Source organism: Athene noctua, chromosome 5 (genome assembly GCF_965140245.1).
Source record: "Athene noctua chromosome 5, bAthNoc1.hap1.1, whole genome shotgun sequence".
Lineage (NCBI taxonomy): Eukaryota > Metazoa > Chordata > Aves > Strigiformes > Strigidae > Athene > Athene noctua.
Genome location: NC_134041.1, coordinates 28,635,165 through 28,659,866, shown reverse-complemented (window position 1 = coordinate 28,659,866; position 24,702 = coordinate 28,635,165). Strand labels below are relative to the sequence as shown.

The 24,702-nt window shown below is 42.1% G+C and overlaps 1 protein-coding gene across 3 annotated transcripts in view; it reads left to right on the top strand.

The window, feature by feature from the left end:
- The window catches only part of MTA1 (metastasis associated 1), a 69,105-nt gene extending 47,476 nt beyond the window's left edge, over positions 1-21,629 (top strand). Inside the window, exons 17-21 of one of the 3 annotated variants that reach the window (XM_074906812.1) lie at positions 126-161; positions 6,460-6,471; positions 11,591-11,622; positions 14,523-14,674; positions 19,198-21,629. In XM_074906812.1, coding sequence (XP_074762913.1) covers positions 126-161; positions 6,460-6,471; positions 11,591-11,622; positions 14,523-14,674; positions 19,198-19,336 — 371 coding nt within the window. In that variant the 3' untranslated portion in view covers positions 19,337-21,629. The remainder of the gene's footprint in view (positions 1-125; positions 162-6,459; positions 6,472-11,590; positions 11,623-14,522; positions 14,675-19,197) is intronic. The other 2 variants (XM_074906811.1, XM_074906813.1) reach the window with 2 other exon arrangements.
- Positions 21,630-24,702: the final 3,073 nt, after the last annotated feature.

The window sequence follows — 24,702 nt, the reverse complement described above, 5'->3', positions numbered from 1 at the left end:
TGAAATATAATTGCAAACATTTAATATCTTATTATTTCTGTTTTAACTAAGAACTTTTTAAACTGCTGCTGTTCAGGTTGCTGATGTGATGTTTTTCTCTTTTCTGTTCACTTGTGCTCTGTCAGGCAACATGAAGAAGCGCCTGTTGATGCCTAGCAGGGGTAAGACCTTGAAGCTGCGCTCAGCTTATGCTAGGAGAGTGAATTTTAGTTTCATCTGCTGGCTTGTCTGTGCTTTGTGGCTAATGAGTCTGTGTGCACCTTCTGTGTAATGTCTAAGTGTTCCTTGGGTAACCATTTCCACCCATGGTTATGCTGCTCACCTTGCAGGCTTTTCACATGCAGATGCCAAGTTGTACAACTGTACTGAAGACGTGAAGTGCTATGTTCACAATTGATTACTAATTCCTCGAGTTGACAGAACAATTTTCTAGCAGTTTTGTGAAACTGCTGAGAGCTGTGATGGTTGGTTTGAAACTAGGTGTTGTTTCACTGTTTGACTTCTAAGAAATCAAAAGTTTCATGTGTCCTGAACTACTTTAAATACACTTCAACGAAAAGAAACAGAAGACAGTATTCTCACCGAGTCCCAAGTTCAAGCCTCTGTATTTTCCACTGTGAGTGGACAGTCTCTCACTGGTGAGAGACTGTCTGCAAGTTCTCTACTTGCAGTAGAAATGGTTTCCGAAATTTTCAGAGGTTAAAAATTAATCTGTTCTGACTGTCTGACTACTCAATAGACCTCAGAAGCTTTACTTTGTGATAATGCAGGAAACATACATATGATGTCACTTAACCAAGTTCAACAGAACAGACAAATTTTGAATAGTTAGGATATAACAGATGTCATCATCAGGCAGGCAAACATGAAAACTTAAGTTTATGTGTTACCATGAAATGGCTGACACTGCATGCACTGATGATAAGCTTTGTGTTTAACGGCTGAGACAGTGAACGACTGTTATCAATATTTACATGCATGCATGTATAAGTGCATGTGAAAAATAGAATAAGAATGAGCACAGTGATCATTGTACTATCTTGCTCTCTTTGGGAATTTATACCTTTATATTGTGTTTCTGAGTTTTTAATGTGCTTTTTAACTTTTGTGTTTTGGGAAGAATAACAAAACCCTGCTGCCTTGGTCAGTTTGGCTCCCTCAGAAGCCTTGTCCACTAAGGAGGGATGTAGATGCGGAGTAGCTCACTGAATTTCCACAGTTCCTAGTGACTACCTGCTTATGGTTATGCCTGCTGCTCCCTGCTAAATGTCCTCCTCAGCAAGGGGACTGCTGAGTCACTCAGTAAATGACACACTTCTGAAGCTCTGAGATGTTGTGGCCCAAAGGAAGGAACTAAAAGAAAAACTGTTCTTTCCATCAGGAAGGTCATATTTGTGTAGAGCACTAGACTTATTAACCTGAGACCATTGGCTTACAGGAAATGGAGGATTCTTTAGTGTTTTAAAAGGTGTGTCTGATGGTAAACGTATTTGATTAGATACATTTCAGTCGTAACTGTTGCTGGAGCAGTTTGCAAAAAGATTTTGGTGAAGTACCTATTCAGGCTCCTCAGAATATGTGTTTCTCTAAATCATATGTGTATAATTGTGTAGGGGCTGGCTCTCACCAAAGTGCCTGCTGCTTTGCCTGCTCGCTCTGTTCTCAGCCAGCCACTGAAATACTTGGAGTAGTATTTGTTCCTATAACTGCTAGGTAGCAGAGTATGATTCAGTCCCAGAGTCTGTTTACCTGCTGGGGTAGTGAGTGTTAATTGGATATTTTGGTGAGTGGTTCAGCTTAAACTGTTGGTTGAGATTTATTTGTGAATGAAAGATGTTTGCCATGCTGCAGTTTGAACATCTGGAATATTTTCTGACTCTGGGTTGCTGGAAGCTTTGACAAGGCAGAGCGGGAAGGAAACCACCTGCAAGGAAACGAGGTTAAGAACTTGAAACGGGGAAACAGATGGTGGAAGTTCAGTGGATCTGTTTTTGTCCTGGAGCCAGTTTGTGTGCCAGTGACACTTAAAAGTGGTTCCCAGTTGCCTTACATGTGAGTTGTAAGCTTGCTTGCTCTGGGCATGGCTAATGACTGTTTCCTGTGCCATGCCAGAAATGGGAACATAGTGCTGAGACTTCTTCTTGCCTCTGGATGGAGTCATGCAGGCTTACTAGTTTGGGGGGCTGATGGTGGGAAGGAACAGGAGGAGGTGAGAGGAGAGGAAGAATGCAAGTTGGAACTGTTGTGAAGAAGGGGTGAATGATAGTGAGAGTGGTGAAGCCTTGTGACCAGAATATAGGAGCCAGTGAGTTAGTATAAAAGGACTGAAATCAACACATCTATCCAGAATGACTGATTTTTGGATTATAACTGACATAAAATAGAAAAAAAAGATTATTGAGAGTAAAACCGAATTGTTACAACCAGTCAGATTCTTCATTTGCATAGCTCCTATAGGTGCTAGGGGAAATTATGGGGGGTTCTCTGTTGGTTTTGATTCTCCTTTCCCCTTAGTGATACGTTGTGGCATACTGGCTGGTTTAGGTCGTTATAGGAGTGTATTGCACAGAAAAACTGGTGTTAAGACTGCACAGAGGATGAAAATACTCTTTCTAGACAAATTCTAGACACTTTGTCCACCTGTGTTGAAATAGTTTTCAAGGAGATGTTAACCTACCACAATGTTGTATGACTTACCCAGGGGGGTTTCTGCCCTCTGCTGATGTGCGGTGTTGGTGGCACATGGAAGATACCTTATGGTTTGGACAGGTTGCTGTGTCAAAGTCTCTTGACATACGACAATGGACAGCTGTTATGGTAGACTTTAGCTGAAGTCTCTTGCTGGTGATAAAAGCCTTTTGGTGTTGGACTATTACCTCCAAACTCATGGGAGAAGTATGTATACTGTAAATTATGGCTGGTTGCTGAGCTGATCGCGTGTGATGAGTCTGTAAGGCTTTCCTCACGGCCAGATTGTAAAGCAATATAAAATCAAGGGATTGCTTTGCAGGGAATGAGCCAAGTAACAGCTTGCATTTGTGCATGGTGTAAAGCAAGATCCATGTTTATACATGTATATTGGTGGTCAGGTTTCTAAGGCACTTAAATTCCCGTGGCTCCTGCTGCTTTCATTTAGAATTAGGCTGTTTAACATTGCTGAAAATTGAACTGTTCATGGTAGGTTTTTGGGTGTTCCTTCAGGCAGCACTGCTGGAAGATTTTCATCTGAGTCTCTACCACCCCATGGTATTTAGGATGATGAATGGTCAGTGGTTAGAATTCAGCCCTCAGAAAAGTTAATCTGTGAAGTGACTTGATGAACGTTCCTGGGTAAATGGAAACACTGTTCCTGAATGTGCACAAATGATGACTGAGGGTGGAAAATCACCTAGTGTATGGGAAGATGTCAGGTGGAACTGTGAAGAGAGGTAGTAATGGGAAGAAAAGGCTGGGAAACGGGGAACCTTGGTAGTGAGAAATCAAGGAGGACAAGGAAAGGAGACTGTTGTTAGTGGGCTGCAGCCAGAACTAGATAAAACTAATTATGAAAATGTTGTAAATTAAAGAATACTTCAGATTTTTAATTCAGAATTTGTTTGTTTGATTTTTCTTTTGCTACTGTAACTCCAGCTAAATAACTTTTCTTTTTCTGACTCATCCCTGCTTAACCTTAGAGAGCTGAACTTTTTCAAGCTTTGAGTATGATTTGTCTAGCCAGGCATCTAGAGTTTCGACTGGTGCTTGAATTCCAAGAACAGGAAGATATTCTTAATCTCATCTCTCCTAACTGCCTCCACTCTATTTTAAAACAAGGGTGTTGTTCTTTTATCTGTTTTGTTTTCCTCCTCTTTAAATCACATTGGAGGCATTGTTAGGCATACAGTGCCCTTCCCAGCTCTCCTTCAAGGTTAGATTAGCATGGACAAATTGTGCAGAATCCTATTTTTGGAGCGTGAAAAATACATGGAGTCTCATAAGCTGTCAAATACAGTGAGGTGTTAAAAATTATTAGTTTATTGTTTTTCATTAGTGTTCTGGAGTTTGACTGATGATATTTGCCATGAAACTTCCTTGAGAGAGAGAGAAGATGTTTTATGCTCTGCACCCTGTTTATTTTTTTCCTTACAGCTATCCCATAATACCCAGGTCTATGTGATACTTGTCTATGCAAATTCCTACTGGGGGAAGGGAGGGACCATTGTTAGATTTCCCCCCCTCCCTTTTACACCATGTTAGCTTTCATCTAATCACATTTGTTTTTCAGGGTCATCACATGCACTCTAAAATTGGCAGAAAGAGAGAACATGAATGAGTAGCTGAAATAAAGGGAAGGCTTTTCCCAGCAACAAACTTGCATTGATAAAATGGTAGTAGTTCGAATGCTGAAAATTGGAGAGGGTTTATAGAAGAGCCATGAAAACGGTGAAGGGTCTGGAAAACACACTGTATAATGGAAAATGCTTTTATCAATGTGGAAGTTGTAGATGTTTGTCTCTGCTGACAGAAGCAGCAGAAGTGTAATAATAGAGGGCTTTTTAGTTTAGCTGGGAATGGAATAATGAGCTGCAGTAGCCAGAAGGTACAGCAGAAAAACTTTGGCTGGAAACAAGCTGCAAATTTTTGAGTGAGGTTGGTTAACTGTTGGAATACCTTGCTTCTGCTACTGGGGATTTCTAAACCAAAATGGAACGTCAGTCTAATTTAGCATGTTCTGGTTCACTGTTTCGCACCTTCTTTTAAGAGAAATGTGAATGAACTCCTAGAACTGGAAGCATTCGTCAGCCTAATGTGGCATTACTTTAATTTCCAAGAGATGAGCATGAAAGTGGAAATACTGTTCTTGATCAAAAACAGCTATCGAGGTGGTAATATAAGGAAGTTCTCTAGCATCACCTGTGTAGGTGACCTGACTTACCTCAAAGGTTTTTTCTGTCTGACTTAGACCTTGCAGAAAATTTGGATTTACCTGTATGCATAAGTTGCATTAAAAATTTGCCTTTATCAGCAGTGGCTCTGGCTGCCCTTCTGAAGTTGAGGATAGCCAGCCTAAGGAAATCTTCCCATCCAGGAGTGACTGTAAAAAGCAGGGAGTATTGGTCCTCTAGTGAATAGTAACATGATACATGGGGTACTGGGGAAAAGTCCTGGCTTTAGCTATTGATATCCAGACCAGAGTAATGTTGACTAGCGTCAAGAGAGAAAATGTTCAGTGCTTCCTAAAGGAATGACTGTTTCTTGCCAGCAGCAGCACAGCTGGGAAGAATGACAATTTGCTTGAAATGCTTTTTGGAGACCCCAAGAACCACGTGCCTGTGCAACTTCCTTGCTTTAGATTATATGCCAGAAGTGCAGATTATTTTTGGGAACTGTATTTAGGATTTTGTATTCAGATGTTAAGTGAAACTTTTTTCACTTGCCTTCAGCTTAGCCGTGATAATGTGATTAGTTTCTTTTGGTGCTGTTACGGAGAAATATCTGGAAATTAAATCAGGAGATAGGCATCACGCTCTATGGATCAGCTAGTGAAAACCATTTCATTTATGAGGGTTGGCATAGAGTAAGATGCAGATGTTGAATGAGTGAGTGATAGGAGGGTGCGTGTCCCAAGGCAGGTAGCAGGTGTAATTAATACAAGAGGAAATGAACATATGACAATGCAAGGGTGGATAGTACAAAGCCCGAATTTGTGCTTAAGTGGAATCTACACGTGTGGTACATATCATACATACACACACATATATATGTATATGATGTATAACACTCCCAATTCTAAGAAGAGTGAATAATTCAGTGGTTTCTAGTTTACATAGCTTGGACCAGCAGATCTTAAAGTAGTGAGGTACATGGTTTTGTTGCCTCTGTCTTTAACCACATAAAAAGTGTGTTACAGTCAGAGAGAATATAGAGAAATGCTGTTTTAGGAATGCTGGAAGATAGTATTGATTGGCTCAACACCAAGATAGAGAGCAGCTCTTCATTGTCAACATACTTGTCCAAGGGTAGCTACTGAGTCACTGTAGTTGGATGTCACTGCCCAGAAATTATTAATAGGGTCCTTGAAGTACTGTTAGCAGAAGGTACAGCTTTGCATGAACAAACACATCATATGTGAAGTACTGTGAAGCAAATTAACGTGAACTGTTAGACCAGGCATTTTAGGAAGTACGACCTAAATCCAATGCAGTTAATGTGCAGGGGTTAGTGGAAGGAGATGGGTAACGAACCACTAACTCATTCGAAATTAAAGCTGCTCTTTGTGGAATCTCTCATTTGGAGTTAGTGTGTTGGGTTTATCTGTCCAACAGAGAACTGTGATCACTTCTGTGTTTCATTACCACCAAAACAGTCTGTTTCTGTATTTGTTGCATGGGGCTGGGCTACTGTATTCTGAACTATGTGAATCTTTCCTTTTTTTTAATCTTAAATCTTTTTTTCCTTTGCCTTTGCCAATCTTGGTAGGAACTTACTTAGGTAAGTAAATTGCAATTTTAACATTGTTTTTATGTACAATGGAATTTTAAGAAAATGTTAGTCTAGGTGGTGTTTGGTACTACTTAACACTCTGTTCTGCTTATTGCACATGCATTCCTGAACCTTTATAGCCTTTGATCATTAGAAGGTGGACGCTCAATCTGCTCACAGCAGTAACACACTCTTGGCAGTTTAAGAAAGAGAGGTGTGCTAAAGCATTTTTAAAAGCTTGCAAAAACTGTGTGTGTCAATACACAGACTACTTCAAGTGAACCAGTAACTTGGAAGTGAAATCCTTGTTCATCGAACCTCATTCATGCATGAATTTTTGTATTTCTTTCTAGCTTGCTCACAAATGTGGTACTGTTGATGTTTTTGTTACTGCTGGGAAGGATGGAATCCCAGGAGGAGGATTACTTTTGGAGGATTACTATGAAGAGTATGGATTTTTGAAAGCAATGTATTTTAGTATAGTAAACTTGCTGGTTGTGGAAATGTGCGTTAAATTCTCTACATTCATTGTGACCAAATATGTGTTTATGAATGTTACTGCATATTGCATGTTCTGCATGATACTTCTCTTTGGTAAACAGAAGTTAAAAGCAAAATGCCATCTGTGACTAATTGCTTGATGTCTCAATGGGTTTAAAAAAAAAAAAAAAAAGTTTAATTATGTTAACATGAGATAAAGGACCCGTGTGTGGTGGGTATGCTGAAGATTGGATTTAGTAAGTCTGAGTAAATAAAAATTTAATAACTCCAAGTTTTGTCCAGTGGCTGGAAGCTGGGCTACTCTTCCTCCTTGGTGGTAAGATTAGCTCTGTAAAGACTTGTTGTACCAAACTGTGGAATGGTAAATATACAGGCAATGTGTGTATGTTCAGTCATGGAAAAGCACTGGAAGGTTTCTACCCAAGTAGAAAAGTGGCCATGGTTGGTGTTTATTCTGCAGCTTCTTGATGGTTGTGGTAGTAGCTTCAGTAAAATATCCCTGCACTCCAGTCTGTGTTGGGCACGCTGCTGAGGGTTTAGACTTTTCTTTCTCAGAATGACAGTTGTGTATTGTGTGGAGTTGGCAAAAAGCAGTCTGGAATTGAGCAGTGAGAGTAATTTTTGAATGCTGCGGTTCAGATACTGAGGTCCTGTTGCTGGACTTGGAGGGGATGGGACTTGAGCAGCAAAGAGCATGCATGTCCACTCTCAGGCTTCCAGTGGGACCAGATGTTCTGGTTTGCTTCCTATTGGGAAATTAGATTCCCCCACTCCACCCTGTGTTATCAGGTGCCAACTATTCCCTACTCCTGCAGCATGCTCCTGGGGTGGTGCTCTAGTTGCTGCTGGAAGTTTAGGTATTCTCTCATTTTAAAGTGTGTGGGTTTGTTGGTTTGTTTTTTTTTTTTTGGGTGGGGGGGGTTGTTGTTTTTGGGGTTTTTTTTACAAATCTGAAAGTAGTAGGTTCAAATGATGTGAGATTGTTGGAAAAGAAAGAGTTTGGTTGACTGAGAGGTGGTTCCCCCATCCCCAAAAGAGGAAACAAAGCTACAAAGTAAAAATAGTAAGAGACTTACTTGCTGTTTGTGCTAGTCCTTCCCCACCTGGGTGAAAGTATATTCATCTGCAGCTTTGATACTTCAGGAATGAAAGTATCATTAGGACATAGTAACCTGCTGTGACTGGTTTTGAGCCAGAATCTCTGTGATTGTGTTTATGCTTGAGGAACAGTTCTGAGGTCTTTGTCACTAAATTGTAGGGAGTGGAGGCATGCCCTGGGGGTGTTAATTAATCTCTGGACTGTGATTAGGTGTTTTATTGCCATTTCAGTAACAATGTAGAATCATCTGTGGTAAAGGACATTTATGCTTATCTGCAGATACACCTTTGGTTTACCTTGTCTTCATTTTATCCTCTGGGACTTCCTCTTTATTTCAGTGAGACTGACAGGAGGGAATGAATGGCAGGAGATTTTCTAGGGCTTTGGGTTTAGAAAAGTGATATGGAAAAAAAATTTAATCTTGAGTTTTCAGAGTATATTTCAACCTCTTTGACTGCAAAGCAGTGGAAGACCTGCTTAGATTCATGACTGTAGACCTTTATACTTTGTGGTTTTAAAGGTTTGGTCAATCCTGAAAACACCTCTTACTTTGTTGTTTTTTTGTTTTTTTTTTTTAATCAATCCCAAGTTTGGAGGAGGTTAGTGTTGTTTCTGATGTGGAGCTATGTGAATCCAAGCAGTTGGACCTTAGATATCATTGAAAGGAATAGTCACACTTTCTACCCTGTGGCTTCTCTAGACATCCCTCCATAAAATAAAGTTAAAGTCAGGGTTTAACCAGAACCCTGTTGTATTTTGCTTCTGGTTTATATTCATATGCTGGTTTACATTTTTAACCTGCTTGTGGATGCACGTGTGAGAGAAGTATCTCTCAAACCTTGATCTGTGAAAATGGAGTGTGCACCTTGGGGAGGACAAAGTTTCATATGGTGAGTTACCTGTCTGTGTCACTCCTTACCCAGAGATGGAGGGTAGGTTTAGTCCTTAGATGTGCTTGTCTCACAGACTGCATCTCTCATACAAAGGTCACCAAAAACTTTTAGGTGAGAATCCATTGTTTCTAGTACAAATGCATCCTGTTGACTTGACAGCTGTTCTGCAATGGGTTACAGATGTTCTGCTGTCTCTCTGCATTTCTTTGGTGACTGTTGTAGGTAAAAGTTGCTCATTTAATAGCAGTGCTTCAGCTGCGTATGCTTTTACTGTGATTTTTTTAAACTGCAAACAGAAGATAGTCTTTTTAGTGTCTGTTTTCATTCCTTCAAGCTTATTATCAAAGGGTGACTAAAGGGGAAATTTCCAGATAGCTAAGAGTAATATGCTAATTGATACCTTATTACTGTGATAGCAAGAGTATAAATTGTTTTGAAACTAACTTTGTTTTGTGTCTTATTTTACTGGAGCAAAAAGTTGTCACAGGCAGCTTTATCCTAGAAATTTCAGCTTAGGTCATGAGTTCTGTCCCTGTTGTTATAGCACTGCTTCTTTGCTGTTTGAGGGCTGAAACTGGGGCTCAGAGTAAGTGGCAGTTCTGCTCAGCCTTTGCTCAGTTTGTATCAGTCTCAACATCTCTTCTTGCTATGGAATGCTCTGGATTAATTCTGGTTCTTGGGAACAGCACTGTTTACTGTCTTGTTATACATCCAGCAATAGTCATTCAGCAGCCATGTATCAGCTGCTCCTGTAGGCTAGTCTTTCTGGCACCAAGAATGTTCTTGGTACAAGAAAAGAGCTGATCTGGAGTGTGGTAAAATGAAATGTTTGGCTTCAATCCAGGGACTAGCATCAGTTGATTTACATCTCTTGGAGCTCCTGTGAATGGAGAAAATGTTATCTTTCTGTCATGGAAGGGGGGGGGGGGGGGGGAAAAAAAAGAGCTAGAGCTTAGCTGCAAAGCCAACAGATTCAGGTTGCATCCTGCTGGCTGTGCTGTTTCCCAGCATCCGTGGAGCTCTTTGTCCATCCCATCTCAAATGTCTGCTCACAGCTGCGTTTTGGATGCGATTGCTGCTCCCATTTAAAAAGGAATGATTATCTGGTGCCTACATTGCCTTTGTCAACATCCAAAGGTCGTTACTGGTCATCTTACTTGGTGCCTGGTACATCTGTTCTACGGATTTGATGGAAATCTTTCAGGCAACTATTTCTTCATCTCTCCGGATACTTAGGCACAAAAATGCTGCAAAAATTGAAACTATGTGTCTTCGTGTTTGAAACAGCTAATCTATGCAGAATGGAAGATACACTCGATATAAACTGTTTGTTTCAATGTGGCATCGTGATACTCAATGCTCAGAAAATGTCCCCCATTCCGCCTTCCTCCCTCCCGATACATTGCTGTTCCATGTGTTTCATGACATACTTGCTGTGAGTACATTGTGTTTGGTTTTCCCAAGGAGAACCTCAAAGAATCTGTTGGCATATGGACCGTGAGCTATAAAAGTTCATTTTGCTGGATTCTTTAGAAAGCTTTGCTGTTTCATCTCAGCTTAACTTGCTAGCAGTGGGAAGTTTCAGAAGTCAAGCTGGGAAGCTTGCTATAAATGTGAAAGCAGAATTCATACTGATAACTTCTGCAGCCAGCAACAGCATTTGCTGATGCCTGTCCTGTAGTACCTGTTGGATTTGATGTACTGACATTTTGATTCTTGGCACAGAAGGAGCTGAGAAAGGTGGCTTGGCACACTGATGTGAATGAAATGGTGTTTTCTGGGAGCATGCATCTTGTAAAACTAAAAGGTGCTAACAAAAAGGCTTCTTGGGTCTCCCAGTCCATTCCATGCCACACCCTGCTGCCTTATAGCAACATGTCATTTGCTTATATCCCAAGACTTTTGTGTGACTTACAAGGGCTTATGTATGTAAAGTACAGTTCAGTACGTGCACTATGGCAGCATGATAGGGTATCTGATAGTACAGCAAATAAGCTAGCAAAATCAAGTTGTTGTGCTCGGTGCTTTATGGTGTTTTTTGTGCTACTGGGCAAGGGCTTTGTGTGATAGCTGAAGTCGGTGTGCTTTGTGACTGAAGGAGCTGCGCCTATGGAAGTATTTTCTTGTAGTAGGTTCAGCAGTCTGTTTGCTAAAAGTTTGTAGCTAATGTCTGAGCTGAAGAGTTCCCTGGGAATCCAAGGATGATAGGAAAGATTTTATTTGTTGCTCTCTTGACAGTGTATAATACCTTCCACTTTCTCCTTCTTGATGTCAGTAAATTCCTCCAGAGCTGAAACAGAATGCCAGATTTTTCCCAAGACTTGAGGAAACCTCAGATCTGAAAGAGGAGGTGTACTTTTAGTGGTAGTTTGAAAAAAGGTGTGAGTAAATGGAGAAAAGACTGGGCAAATCAAATGTGTTTTTAACTTGGGGCCTCTGCTCTTCAAACCATGTTGTTAAGGAAGCTCTTTTCTCAGTTACCTTTCTAGGAGGGGAGAAGTTAGTCTGGTAGACAACTCTTGTTTTAGCAAAACAACACAGTTAAATCATAGCTGCGTGTGTTTAGATTTTGTACTTTTTTCTGTCTTGGAAAAGCAATGGTCTTACCAGCTCTATTCTCTTTCCTGTTTGTTAGGTCTGCCTAACCACGGACAAACCAGACAAATGGTAAGAGAATGTTCATTTAACCAAAACAGGGAAAAGAAGAATTATTAACCCACACTAGATAGAACACCCCATTAAACTGTAGCGTTTCACTTCCATCTTTGCTGTTTGCAGCTGGTCATACTTTCCAATTAACTGAAATTTTTTTAAAAAAATAATTTTTGGGGGGCATATGAAACATCCAAGTGGTTAAATACAATTTAAACCTCAAATCTATCTATATATCTATCTATGTGTATATAAATAAGAATCTATTTTGAATGGAACATTTTGTTTCTGCTCATACAGAAACTGAGTGGCTGTTTATAGCAAAGTTCTGGGATGTGTTTCTAGGTGGAATGTTTCCCTGAAGGAGGAAGGTTTAAATGATGGAAGGGTTTGTGTGGAAAACAGTTTATTTTTTATTATTTTTTTAGGAAGTTGGTGTGCAAGTTGTCTGCTGAGAATGCTTGTTCTTTATGTTCTTTTTTTTGAGTAAAAATTATTTGTAGCCTTTCATCCATTATGCTGAGTTTTATCAAAGGGCAGAAGCAAATAGCCAGTCTGATTGATGCGTCTCTGGCAGAATGCTTTCTTATGGAACTCACCTTGGTGTGAAGGGGCCAGTGCAAAAGCTGTGCATCATTTTCCCCCGTTATGCATGGCTTATGGGAGACTCATGGGAGAGAACTTCAAGCATAAATTTTTTTCCCCCAGAAATGATCTTCTGGTGTTGATAAAGTGGAGCTTGCCACAATGTATTAGCGTCACTAGAGTCACTCTGACGTGGGTCAGTCAGCAGCAGGTATGACTGGTGGTCACTGAATGGTGATTACAAGTATTACTGAATCCAATAACGTTCTCAGATAGTGTGCAGTTTGATGATGGTAGGCTATAACTTGAGCATGCTGGTCTGCTTGTAATAACGAAGCATTCACTTGGTTTGTTCCTTGAGCATCTGATCCGAAGTGGTAAATTGTGTTCCTCCATGAATTCAGCTTCATTTCTTATCACTGAGGAGACTGGCTACTTGTTTGTGTCTGCTGAATAAACCAACTCAGTGCAGTGGGAGAAATCTGTGATGGCCTAACACTTTTTGGGTGGTTTAGGGTAAAACCCCTGAACTGCCTTGATTTCTCATTGCTTGATAAAGTATGCTACTGAACTTAAAAACTAAAGGTTCACATTTCAGGATGTACCGTTTGAAACAGATTGCTCTGTGCAGGTAGAGAAAAGGCAACCTTGGAAGCACAGGAGGGTGCCCCTTCTAGGTATTCCAAGAACTTTCTCCAGTGTTCTCCTGTGTATGTGCAGAGAAAACATCCTTTGCAGCACTAATGAAAATATTTTCTTGGAGAAATCTGGAGGGGGTTAAAAAAAAAACCCAAACCAAAAAGACCCAACACCCACAAACCAAAAAAAAACCCACAGAAAAGCTTTTTATTTGAAACCTTTTCCTTAATAAAACTGAAATATAAAAGCAATTCTTGAAGTATTTTAGTGGTCTGCTGTGGTGCCAAACTTGTCCTGTGTAACATGGAGGTGGGCAACTAAGGAAATTGTTATTGCACTTGTATACAATAGCTTTAAAGAGATTAGGATTTTTAAAGGTGGGATTTTGTTTGTTTAGCTCTAAAGCCCTGATTTTCTACAGGAAGTAGATCTTGCTAGCACAGTTGATTAAGGCTGGTCAAAAAAAAAAAAAAAGTCACTATCAGTTTTTGTTTTCTCTTCAGATAAAAACGAAATAGGTGCAGGGTTTTGTTGGTTTTTTTCCTTGGTTGACAGACTGAAGTCTTCCCTTTCTAAATCAGTGTTAAAATTTGGTTGAGCTTTTGCCATAACCTGACACTTAAGGACTTGAATACCTCATGTCCCCACCTTTCCTTATGAAGTAGATCTCCCAGGCCAGATATCCCTCATGAACACACTCAGTTTCCCATTTCATGGGCGAAAGGGGAAGCCTTGGTGCATATGGGGAGATGGTCTGACCTCGGATGATGGCCTGTGAAATACCAGAATTAAATTTCTACTAGAGCATTTTCTGACCAGCTTTAATTTATGCATATCAAATTTTCTAGGCCTTTATTTTGCATCTTTCCTGACTGTCCAGTGTTACTGATTTCAGTGGGATTTCTCAATGTGCTAATCGGCAGGAAGAGGGGCAGCAGAACTGGACTTCAGATGATCAAGGACAGCTGCATTTGAGAAGCTTAATACTTTGCTCCCTTTCATCTGCACCTCTCTTAATAACAGCTCATGTTTTTCCAGTTGAGTGGAAGGAGGTTACTGTGGGTCTGGAAAATAATACCTGTGTTGATTCGTAAAGCAAGTGTGTTATATATGGGAAATCTGTGGTGTTAAAAGGATTTTATGATGAAAGCTGCTAAGCCTTGTAGTATTAGATATGTTTTCAGCAATAGATTTGATTATATACTACCCTTGTTAAATACTAACCTGCTTAGAACAAAAGGGGTATGGGTAAGTTTGGTACTCCAGAATAACTAAATTCTTATTTTTATATTTGATTTGCTGTGTAGCTAATTTCCTTCCCTGAAATCAATAGAGTTGCTCTAGATTTACAGTAGTAGCTGAAATCTAAGTCTTATGCTCAATCTTTCAAACCAGATGTCATCTTTCAGACACAAGCAACACATTATTGGTAATGCCTTCCATTTATTATTTGTCCTGTCGCTGGAGTATTGCTGTCCTATTGTATATTGAAGGTGCCTAACTTCTACTGCTTGTGGACAACTGCTTTTATGTCAATTCTGTGTTCAGTCATGGGCAAGAGGGGAGATATTTGCCATAAACTCTGAACAACTGATACAAAAACTTAAATTCTCTTTTCCTTTGAGTGCTTATCACATGCTGCTGCAGGTTTGTTGCAGTCCATAATTGTACTTTTTTGTGTATCACGTTAGGGACCAAGCCGAAACTTGCTGCTCAATGGGAAATCATACCCAACAAAAGTCCGATTAATTCGTGGTGGATCCATGCCTCCAGTGAAAAGGAGGAGGATGAACTGGATTGATGCACCAGATGATGTTTTTTACATGGCCACTGAAGAAACGAGGTAGGAGACTTGGTCTTTCAGAGGATTTAAGGGGAGATCTTTTGATTTCTGTTCATCATGGGTGCTGCAGCTGATTTTGTGGTTAGACAGGGATCTATCTCTTCAGCAGATCTGTTGCTGCAAGCTGAATGCAGAGACCATGGTCTGAATGCACTGAATGCTGGTGCGAGGTGGAGAAAGGCTGTGATATACCTAATCATATCTGATGTGCCTAATCATGCACTTGAATTCCAGAGAAAGCAGATTATTATTCTTCCAGAGCAGAGATGGGCAATAAGGGCAGGAAGACTGAGGTAGGAAGTCCATCTGGTTCAGTCCCATAAATGCCTTTGGAGGTCCCACAGACCCATTAGAATAGTGGCCTTCTGGAGCACAGGTGATGCTGAGGAACAGAGCCTCCTATATATAGAGCTCTGTATATATCCTCTTGCATGATGGAGTCTCTTGTACCTCTCAGAACATCTCCACGTGTGTCTGCAAGTGACAGTTTCTGGTGGCTGATTTGCATTGTTTCTTCGGTGGTTTATATTTGCCACCAGTAGTGGTGAGATTTAGCCTTGAAGTGTCCATGTTCTTCCTTTGGTGGTACTGCTTCTGCTAGTCCTTCTTGGTAGTCTGCCCACAGGATAAAAATAGTAAAAGAAACTTTCCTTGCATGAGTTTCACCTTAAACTCTGTTTACAGGCTGCTGACAAGAGAGGTAGAAGCTTTGTGGCCTGATCCCTAAAGCAAAGCCTTTGTGTGCATGTTCCCAGCACTTGTTATTTCTAGGAAGGAGAGGACTGTTCCTGGGTGTGGTGAGAAAGGTGGAGACATAGCTTGTGTGGTTTCCTCCCAAGAACTTGATGCCTTTCTCCTGAGTAACCTCAAAGAAGGTCAGAGCAAAGCCCTGCTTTTCAGCCCTCTCTGCAAGCAGAGGTGCTCTCAGGCCTTTGTGTCTAAAGCCTGGTGTTATCAACACTTCTAGTATCGGTGCCCTAACATGCAGAGAAGCACACTTACCTTTCCTCCAGTACCTGGCAGAAGAGGGGACATGGGAATTACTGGATGTCTGAGCCCTTACAAGTGACCAAGGAGGTCAGGAGTTTTAAGTACTTAGTCTCTTCTGGTACTCCTAAATTTGGCACTACTCTTGAGTATTCACTTGTTCAATGTGAAGTGCATAGTCAGAGTCCTGACATCCCCAATCTCCTCCTTAGCCTGCAGAGCATTTCAAGTGTCAAGTGACTGTTCTGTGGGCCTAGTATCAAAGATGGGCTTCATAGACAAGCTGAGACTGGTAACGTTCAAGTTACTAACCACTGATCTATTGGCTCATCAGATTTCAGTGCAGGAAACCCACTTGTTAGAATTCAGGAGAAACATGAAATTTATTTCCTTGTCAGACTTGTTCCTATGGGCACCTTTAATGTCACTGTGCATTTCACACCAGCTCATATCTTTACCTTGCCTTTCCCTTCTCCTTTTCTGTTCCTACAAGATGCTGTGGAAGTAAGCAGTGGGATCCTGTATATAATTTAAGATAACGTGAGAGAAGTATGTAATTTTCAGGGGAAGCAGTTTCCTTACTCCTGTTGTCATCTTGCTCTAATAAAGAGGTACTGGGATCCTGTTACAGACCTGCAGCTTTGGCAAATTTATGTGCCATTGTGGGTGCAGGGTATACAGCCTCTAGTTCAATCCTTAGGTGCTCAAGGCTTATTTCATAAACCTTCATCTGCAAAACACTTCTTGACATCTTTATCGTCCAATCCACAAGAAATATTGCAGGTTCATGGTAGTAATGTCTCAGTACTACTGCAAGGTCCTGCCCTTTGATCTGTACAGAACAGTGAGGATATTCATCAAGTGTGATGTTGGTTGTGAAAACAATTTACTGTAAAGTCAGAGAATCATCTGCTTGTACAGAACCACTGACCGAGTCAGGAAAAATCAGTCCCATGGCAACCAGCGCATCACTAACACAGAAATTGTAGTGCAGTGATAGACATCAGCTCAGTAAGACCTTATCTCTTCCATTAAAAAAAGAACAGCCGCCTTTGTCTGACAGCCTTGCTGCTTAGCTGACTGATGAGTGCTGAAAGGAGATGTTTGGCAGCCTGCTGAAAAGCAAGGAAGCCTGAGTGATGTAGCATTGTAAGCAGCACGGGCTTTCTGTCGGGCATTTCACCTCTTAACTTTTTTCTGAACCATCTGCTGCATTCCAGCGTCAAGAATGTAAGACTTGTTTGTGAGCTCTGAAACAATCTGTGCTTTGTGTTGGCTCCATAGCAATCAATCTAGCAGCAATATCTGCATATCATCTTCCAGCTGAGGGTCAGACTGTGTTTTCAGTCAGAGAAAGTAGGTTTTCCTAAAGTTTTACACCCCCTCTCCTCCCCTTTTTGTGTAGCACTGTTGAGAACAGAAAACTGAGGAGCTTTGAAGGAGCAGTTTGAAAAGTTGGTCAATTGAAAGGAGTAAGTTTTTGAATTCAAGCCTCACAGTAAGGAACTTGGCATTTATAATTTATCCAAATGGAGGCAGTGAGTGACCTGATCAGAATCTAGAACTGCTACAAGACATGTTTCTGATGGCAGCATGTCTAATTGAGCACATGCAGATAGTGTGAAGCTCCGCTTGCTAAAAGTAGATCAACTTCAGCTAAATAAGTCTTGGAAAAGATCATCACATCAAGATTTTATTCTTTTCTTCGCACTACCACTTTTCCATCCTGTTCTTTCCTCTCCCCACCCTGTGGCCTTTCAGCTTTAGAAGGCGCTGGAGAAATGGAGATGTGGAGCAAACAAAAGATGCGTCTCTGTGTGTAAGTGCTATGTAGCAGGCTTGTTCTGCTCAGTGGGGAAAAAAAAAAAAAAAAAACCAAAAAAACAAAAACAGGTGAAGAGATGACCAAAATGTTACCAGAACTGATTCAGAGTCTTCAGCTGAAGTTGTTGATTTGTCAGTTGGTGGTGGTAAGAGTAAATTTTAGGGGGCAAAAGTATTTTGACCAGTTTCTTCAGCAACCAGCACATCTCAAATGCAGAATCTTAACACAATGATAGACATTAGCTCAGTTAAGACTTCATCTCTTCCATTAAAAAAAAAAACAAACCCAAACCCAAATAAAAACAACAAAGAAACCCAAAAAAAACAACCAAAAAACCAACACCCCCACACCCCCCAAATAAAAAGGATTTGTTGGCCCCAGCAGTGTTGACTAACCAAAAATGTAAAAGTTACCTTTGGGGGATAGACGGTTGAGTTGTGGATTGTAAAGTCATGTGGCTACCCTTCCTCTAGTGCAGTATCATGTCTCTCATGGTAAGTCAAAAAATCATGAAGTTATGAGTCTGTAAGGGTGGGCAGTGCTTCCTTATCAGACCTTGTTACCCTAGTTCCTGAGCTTAAGGCTGTGTATAGTGGGTACTGGTGGACTCTTGTGAATATTTATCACTTTCCTTTCTAATCTCTATATGCCTTTGACCACCACAACATCCTCTGGAAATTAATTCCTCATTTTAGTTACATAGTACATTTTTCATTGTGGCTGGCTTATTTGATTTGGTTGGTTTTTCATTTTGGGGTTTTTTTTAGTACATTTCCTTTAGCTCTAAGCCTGGTATTGACAAAAAGAAACAAGTAATTATTCTGTATTATCTTTTCCTACCTTATTTTGCTAATTTTAATACTTTGGTGCATTCCTTCTCTGTTCTTTCTGTCTTTTATTTTCTCTCTGTATGGCAAACTGCTTCCTGTGTCTGATAAAACTTGTTGCTAGTCTTGTAATGTATAGGGAAACTCTTAACAAATGCAAGACGTGAATATTACCCATTTCTGGGTTGGGCATATGCAGTGTGGGAGAAATAAGAGGGGGAGAGACACCCTGTTAGTGATTCCCAGTACGGTATTGGTTCACTGGTTAGTGGCTGTCACAGAGCTCCCCTGCAGCAGCGCAGCCTTGAGGCGTAGCTCTGTGGGAGACCAAATGTTGTTGGCTTGTGCTGTGACGGGTTGCTTTTGAAGAGGCAGCTGTGTGCACCTGCTCGGGGCTGGGGAATGTCAGAGAGCTCTGTGAGAGATGGATTAGAAGGCAGGGAAGTCACCAGCATTGCCAGAAGAGGTTTGGTTGTAACTTGGCTCTGTCAGTTCCCACAACGCTGCCTGCAGCATGTCCAGCTGATGTGTCTGTGTGCATCAAAATAAATTAGTGGTATGGAAACTGCTTGTCATGACTATTTCATGTGTTATATTTATAGCAGTAGACCCTGGTCCAATGAGGCTGGACCATAATGCTTTCTGCTCTGCAGGGGAAGGATTCTGGAACAGAGAATGCAATTTCCTCTTCATTGTTTGGTTTATAAATCAGAAAATAAAAGTTCCCCGGGGAAAACATTGCTGAAATAAACAGTGTCAGCCTATCCCCTTAGCTAGCAGTCCCTGCGTGTGCAGGCCTGGTTTCACTTAGAGAAATTGAGAAACCTACAACGCCTTAGCATCCAGTCTCTGTAATCGGTTCCTTTCTTCCTTACTGTCTGCAGGAAAATCCGCAAGCTGCTTTCCTCTTCTGAAGCCAAGCGAGCCGCCAGACGCCCTTACAAGCCTATTATCCTCCGGCCTATCCAGGCAGTGCAGCTACGCCAGCCCATGAATGATGAACCCATAATCATTGAGGATTAACACACGCCGAGCAGCTCTCCTAGATGACAGTGGATCTGCCTGAAAGAATCTCTACTCCAATATATACTTGAGTTTCTATGGCTACAGCGTTGAACTAACTGTTGAAGAGAGGGAACTTTTGAGGAACTGTTTTGCATCTTTTAAACCCTTAAAAGGAACTCAGCCCTGCTCTGAGCCTCTGACCACAGACTGCTCTCTCTCTCGCGCGCGCTCTCTCCTTATCTCTCCTTTCTTTTTCTTCTTTCTCTTTTTTTCTTTTTTTGTTTTTTTTTTTTTTTTAATTTTTGGTAGCCTCTTTTCACCTTTGCTTCTACCCCTTTTGTAGACGGGGAGGGAAAGTAAGTTTAACTTATTAAGAGAATGTGGACTAGTACTTTTTAGCTTTGTTTCCTCTTCTGATGTACGAAGAGCTAGAACCCTTCATTTTGTGACTGAGCTCTCGTTGCAAAGCCATTTTTACAAGGCTGTGTTGTAAGATTTTTCTTTCTTTTTTTTTTTTTTAATTTTGTGGACGGTGCCATTTTTTATTTCATTTATGTTATTTCTTTTGTAGATAAATTTCCAACCTTTAACTGATATTTGGAAATAGGAGCTGGAAGCCAGCCCCAGGTTCAGCCAGTTTTCTTTGGTCCTGTCCCTTATGTTTTTTGGATCATTTTGCACGGCCAGTTGTGCTCATGCACAAAACAGAAACAACTCAGGCTGAGAAAGGAGTGAGCTAAGAACTGAAGAACCTTGCAGAACATTACACTAACGAGTGCAGTGGAGGCCAGGCTACCAGAATTAGGTGTCCTTACTATAGTCAATCCCTGGGAGATCTGACCCGGTGCATTTCTCCCAGTAACCAGCAGTTTGCGTGCTGCCTTCTCTCTGGAATCCTATATGCTGTTATACCACCAAGATCCAGCAGTAGGCCCAGCAGTCCAGCAAGTGTAATGAATTGCTTTGCTCTGGCTCCAAGAGTCAAGTACACCAATGCCCAGGGACATTTTGCTTAGAACTCTGAACCTGTTTGTGCATCAGTGTTTTTGGACACATCTCTCCCAGGGTGAGACCTGGTTTCTCTTTAATTGCGTTACTGTATGTTTCCCATTTTGAAGGGAATTTAAATTACAGCTGAGTTTTCATTTGAACACATTGTGTCTGAAATTTAAGTGGTTTTTTCCCCCTTGACATTTCTTGTGTTTGAGGTTTCTTGCATCTCTTGAACTCCTTATGTATTTGCAAGTCTGTATAATTTCTTTTTCATATGTCTTCTCATAGCAGTGCATTTGCTGAATGCCCTGCTCTGTTTTGAAAGGATGTAAACTATCATTTGCAACTTGTGCTGATCTGTACATGTACCTGCCTCAAGCAGACACAGCATGTAATAACCCCCAAGTCATTCCATAATGTGTCAGCGGTGAGATGAGCCAAAGTTGTATTTGGGTTATCACAGTCCAACCGTGATTCTGTGCAACTCTGCTAACCCACCAGGTTAGACAGAAAGGAATCCCCACAAAATGAAAACAATTCAGTTAACTTTACTTAATAAACCTGGAAAGTGAGCTTTTGTGAAACATCTGCTTTTTGTCTCTTGTGAAACAGCTGCCAGGACCCTTGCTTGGGTGCCATCTGGCTGGCGCACACACCTCTGAGCTCCTTCCTCACATCCCAGAGTTGCGTTCTACTCTCAACTGTTTGTGTGACCGCGGCGCGTCCCTGCATTGCCAGTGCTGTTATGTCGTACAGGGCAAGAGTCATTCAGAGTTTGATTCCCCTCATATGCAGTTTAAAGGTTCCTAGCACTTCAGACTGTGACTCTCCCTTGCTCCCTCCTCCTTTTGAACGCAGCAGCAGATGCAACGCTGGAGCTCTGAATGAGCCTTTTGTCCGGGGTGGCTCATGCATCTTGCTGATGGGGGGCATGACACTGGCTTGTGGCAGAGTGAATTCCTTGGGCGTTAGCAGCCAAACCCACTGACATTTGAGGACTTCTTCATTTCTACATTCACTCCTTACTGGGATAAGCAGAGTGGGCTCGATGTTTAGTCTCATTTGCTGTTTGGGAGTAGTAAGATTTACTCTTTGGCTGTGAGTAGCTGCACAACTTAGCAGATGGTGTCAGTGTATCCTGTACTGCTGCTCACGCTTTCCTATGCATAACTTGAGGTAGGAGGGGACAGCCATTCCTGAAGGATATGCTACATAGGAAGGGCACCAAACTTACTGGATAGAAGCCTCCAGGCTGTGTGTAGCAGTGCAGGACAGCACCAAAGACCTTTGGCAGTTTTACTTTGCCTCCATCTGTCTGTAAGATTAACCCTATGTACATAAGAAACATTACTGACTGCAGGAAGGTTTTGTAACACTTGATTTGTCTCTGTGAGGGAAAGGTTTCATAGGGATTCCTTCAAAATAAAATTTGAAGAGATCACTTTGAGAAATCTGTGCCCAAATTGATTTCAACCCCTGTGCAGTGGGATTTGGAGCCAGTACCTCGGCTGTACTCTGCCTGGGTGTGGGGGAGCTCTGAAATCTTTGTGTGCTGGGGACGATGCACTTCTGTTATCAGTGGATAAGTGGATAACTATGGATGTGACCTGAGAGGAGATGTTCGGGCTGCACGAAGAGCTCCATAACCACTTGGGGGTGCCAGCCCTGCAGTTTCCAGCAACTTAAAAGCTTTCTTGGAGCAGCCCCAGAGATGACTCTGGGAGTAAGTCCAGGCAAGTAGAGACAATATCCTGTGCTGCCCTGACTTTGAAGGATCCCATGCGTGTCCTTTAATACGGATGCCATTTTTCAGCGTGCAGTAGCTGACTTCACTTCCTTGTGTTTCACTGGCTTATGCTTGTACCGGCTTGAGAGGAGGGGTTGGAAGATACTTTCAGCAACCAAGGAAAAATGCCAGCTCTTGGGAAGCACAGTGTCCCACCACTGACCTACCCAAGTCCAAACTGTTACTCTTAAACTGGCTGCTGTCACTAAGCCTCTCCTACACCAGTGTCTTTTCCATATTCATGTGCTGCTATGTTGCTGCAGGGCTTGCCTTTGAATATTCCCCCTCCTGCTGTAGAACCTTGTAAAAAAAAAAAAAAAAAAGGAAAAAAAAAAAGAAAAAAAAAAAAGAAAAAAAGGTATGTGCAGCTGGGTCAGTATCCCATTTTCAATGGTCCTTCCACCTCCTACAGAGCCCTTGATGTTGCAGGAGACAAATTCTGATGAGAGTCACAGTGAGAGAGGCACGTTAGCTCCACAGTGCAGAGTGTGGCGTTTGGAAGCGCTCACCTGCCTGGAGCAGGTCATCTCTACTGCACGCGTCTCCAGTCCGTAGTAAGTTTTGCCGCACACATTTGGATATTTTCCCTTAGCCCTGTGTCCCTGCTATCCCTGTCCTTCTCTTGCTTTTTTGCCTTGCAGACGTGGGATCAGACATGTCACTGGCTCAGCTCTGATCCCTTGGAGAAGGCTGTGCTTCACGTTCATGTGGATGGTGCACACTAGCTTCCAGGTTCACTACGATGCTTACGATTTTGCGGGCTTAAAGGTAGTAGGGAGCTGGTCAGGAAAGTCTTTTAAAAACAAAACAAAAATCCAGACATACTTACAATACTTTGACAAAATGTTTTTGTTATGGAATTTTTTCTTAGCTAATTTGGAATATTTTTTTCACTTTGCATTTTACCAGCTTGTCAGTAGCAGTTCCCTGTGATCTCTGCTTTTGATGCTGTATCATGAAAGCAGCACGCTGTCTGTAACAGCACTGTTGAAATAGTGGGAAAAAAAGTAAAGCACGACCAAAACTAACAATTCCGAACGTGGCATTTCTGCTGTGGGAGGTGGGCTGTAACAGGGACACTAGCAGAGAGTTGTGAAGCAAAATACATGCTGAAATTTCCTTTGAAATGGAAATTTGGTGCCCGTGCCAGCTCTGCTGTAGGCTCTGGCTCTCAGTGCAAGTGTTACACAAGCCAGACCTTGGGAAGCCTGAGAGTCACTTTTGGACAGTCAGTTTGCATCATGGTGGAGCTGCTTTCCTCTGCCAAGGGAGGAGGTAGTGCTGTGGAGGAGGGGGCAGTTAACCTGCCCAAACAACAGCATGGGCGTGGCTGTGCTGGTGGACTGAGTAGTGTGGCAGGGGAGGTGTGCGATTTAAGAGAAGACCAAGAATAAAATCTGGGAGCTTTTGACTGGGGGGAGGAGAAGGAAGGGTTTCCATAGTTATAGAAACTAAACCCTGCATCTCTTCTGGTTTTCTTGATCCTTCAAGAGGGCACAGCCTTAAAAACACCTTTACTTAAAATTGGCATTGGCAGCAGTGTTAGAGGAAGAAAGGAGAGATTGCTGCAGAAAGACAAGACCTGGCATGACAGGCCTCTCTAGCTGGCAAGCATTTGGTTGGTTGGTTTTATTCCTGTAAATGTGCTTTTTAGTCAATAATTTTCTAGGAGACCCTGCGAGAGCCAACAGTGATAGCATCTGCTGTGATCCCCATTTTCAGGATACAAACGTGTATTGACCGTGTGTGGTCTTTACTGCCCTCCCCAAGGGAGGAAGCTGGTGTGCCCCATGTCCCCGTGTCCCTGCTGTCCTGCTTCCCCTTCCTGGGGACTGGACAGAAGGGGTTTGCCCTGTTCAGCCAGTTTTGAAACCTGGTGAAAGACTCAGTCTCTGATGCTCACGTTTTCATCCATGCAGACTCTCAGGAGGGCGAAAGCTGTTGCAAGAAAAGGCACCCAGTAAATTCAGATGGGTTGTGGGGCTAGGGGCTTGTCCCCATCTCCTTTTCAGCCTGGAAGAAAGGCAAGGTCAGGGCTGAAGCACACTTGATTCCTGCCCTGGGCTTTGTGAGTTCATTCATCGCATTCCTGGAGCAAATGTGAGTAACATAAATTCACATCTTTATGCAGACAGCTTCCTCCCCTCCTGCCTGCAAGGGGACACTCCACCTGGATCCAGTGCTCCACGGGATGCTGGTGGTGTCACAGCGAGCAGATTTACAGGTCCTCGCTGGAGGGTTCCAGCCAAGTCGTGCTTCTTCAGAGATTTTTCCATCTGAGCCGGAGCAAGTTTGTTCCCTGCTGCCTGCGTCCTGGCTGCCCCTGTGCGGGACAGACGAGAGGAGTGTGCGGATGTGGAGTTGAACCGGGTGGGTGTATTTGCACACTCATTTCCCTGCATCCTGGGAAGATGCCTGTAATGTCTGGTGGGGACCGGGGGAAATTCATCCTGATGGATGGGTCTTCCTTGCTTGTGCTGCTGAAGGAGAAGATGGTGCCATATGTGTCCAGCCCTGTCCCTACCCCAGGAGCTCACTGAGGGCTGTCCTGGAGGGTGGTGTGCATGTGGAGCACAGAAAACTGGGTAGCCACTTTGCACACTTG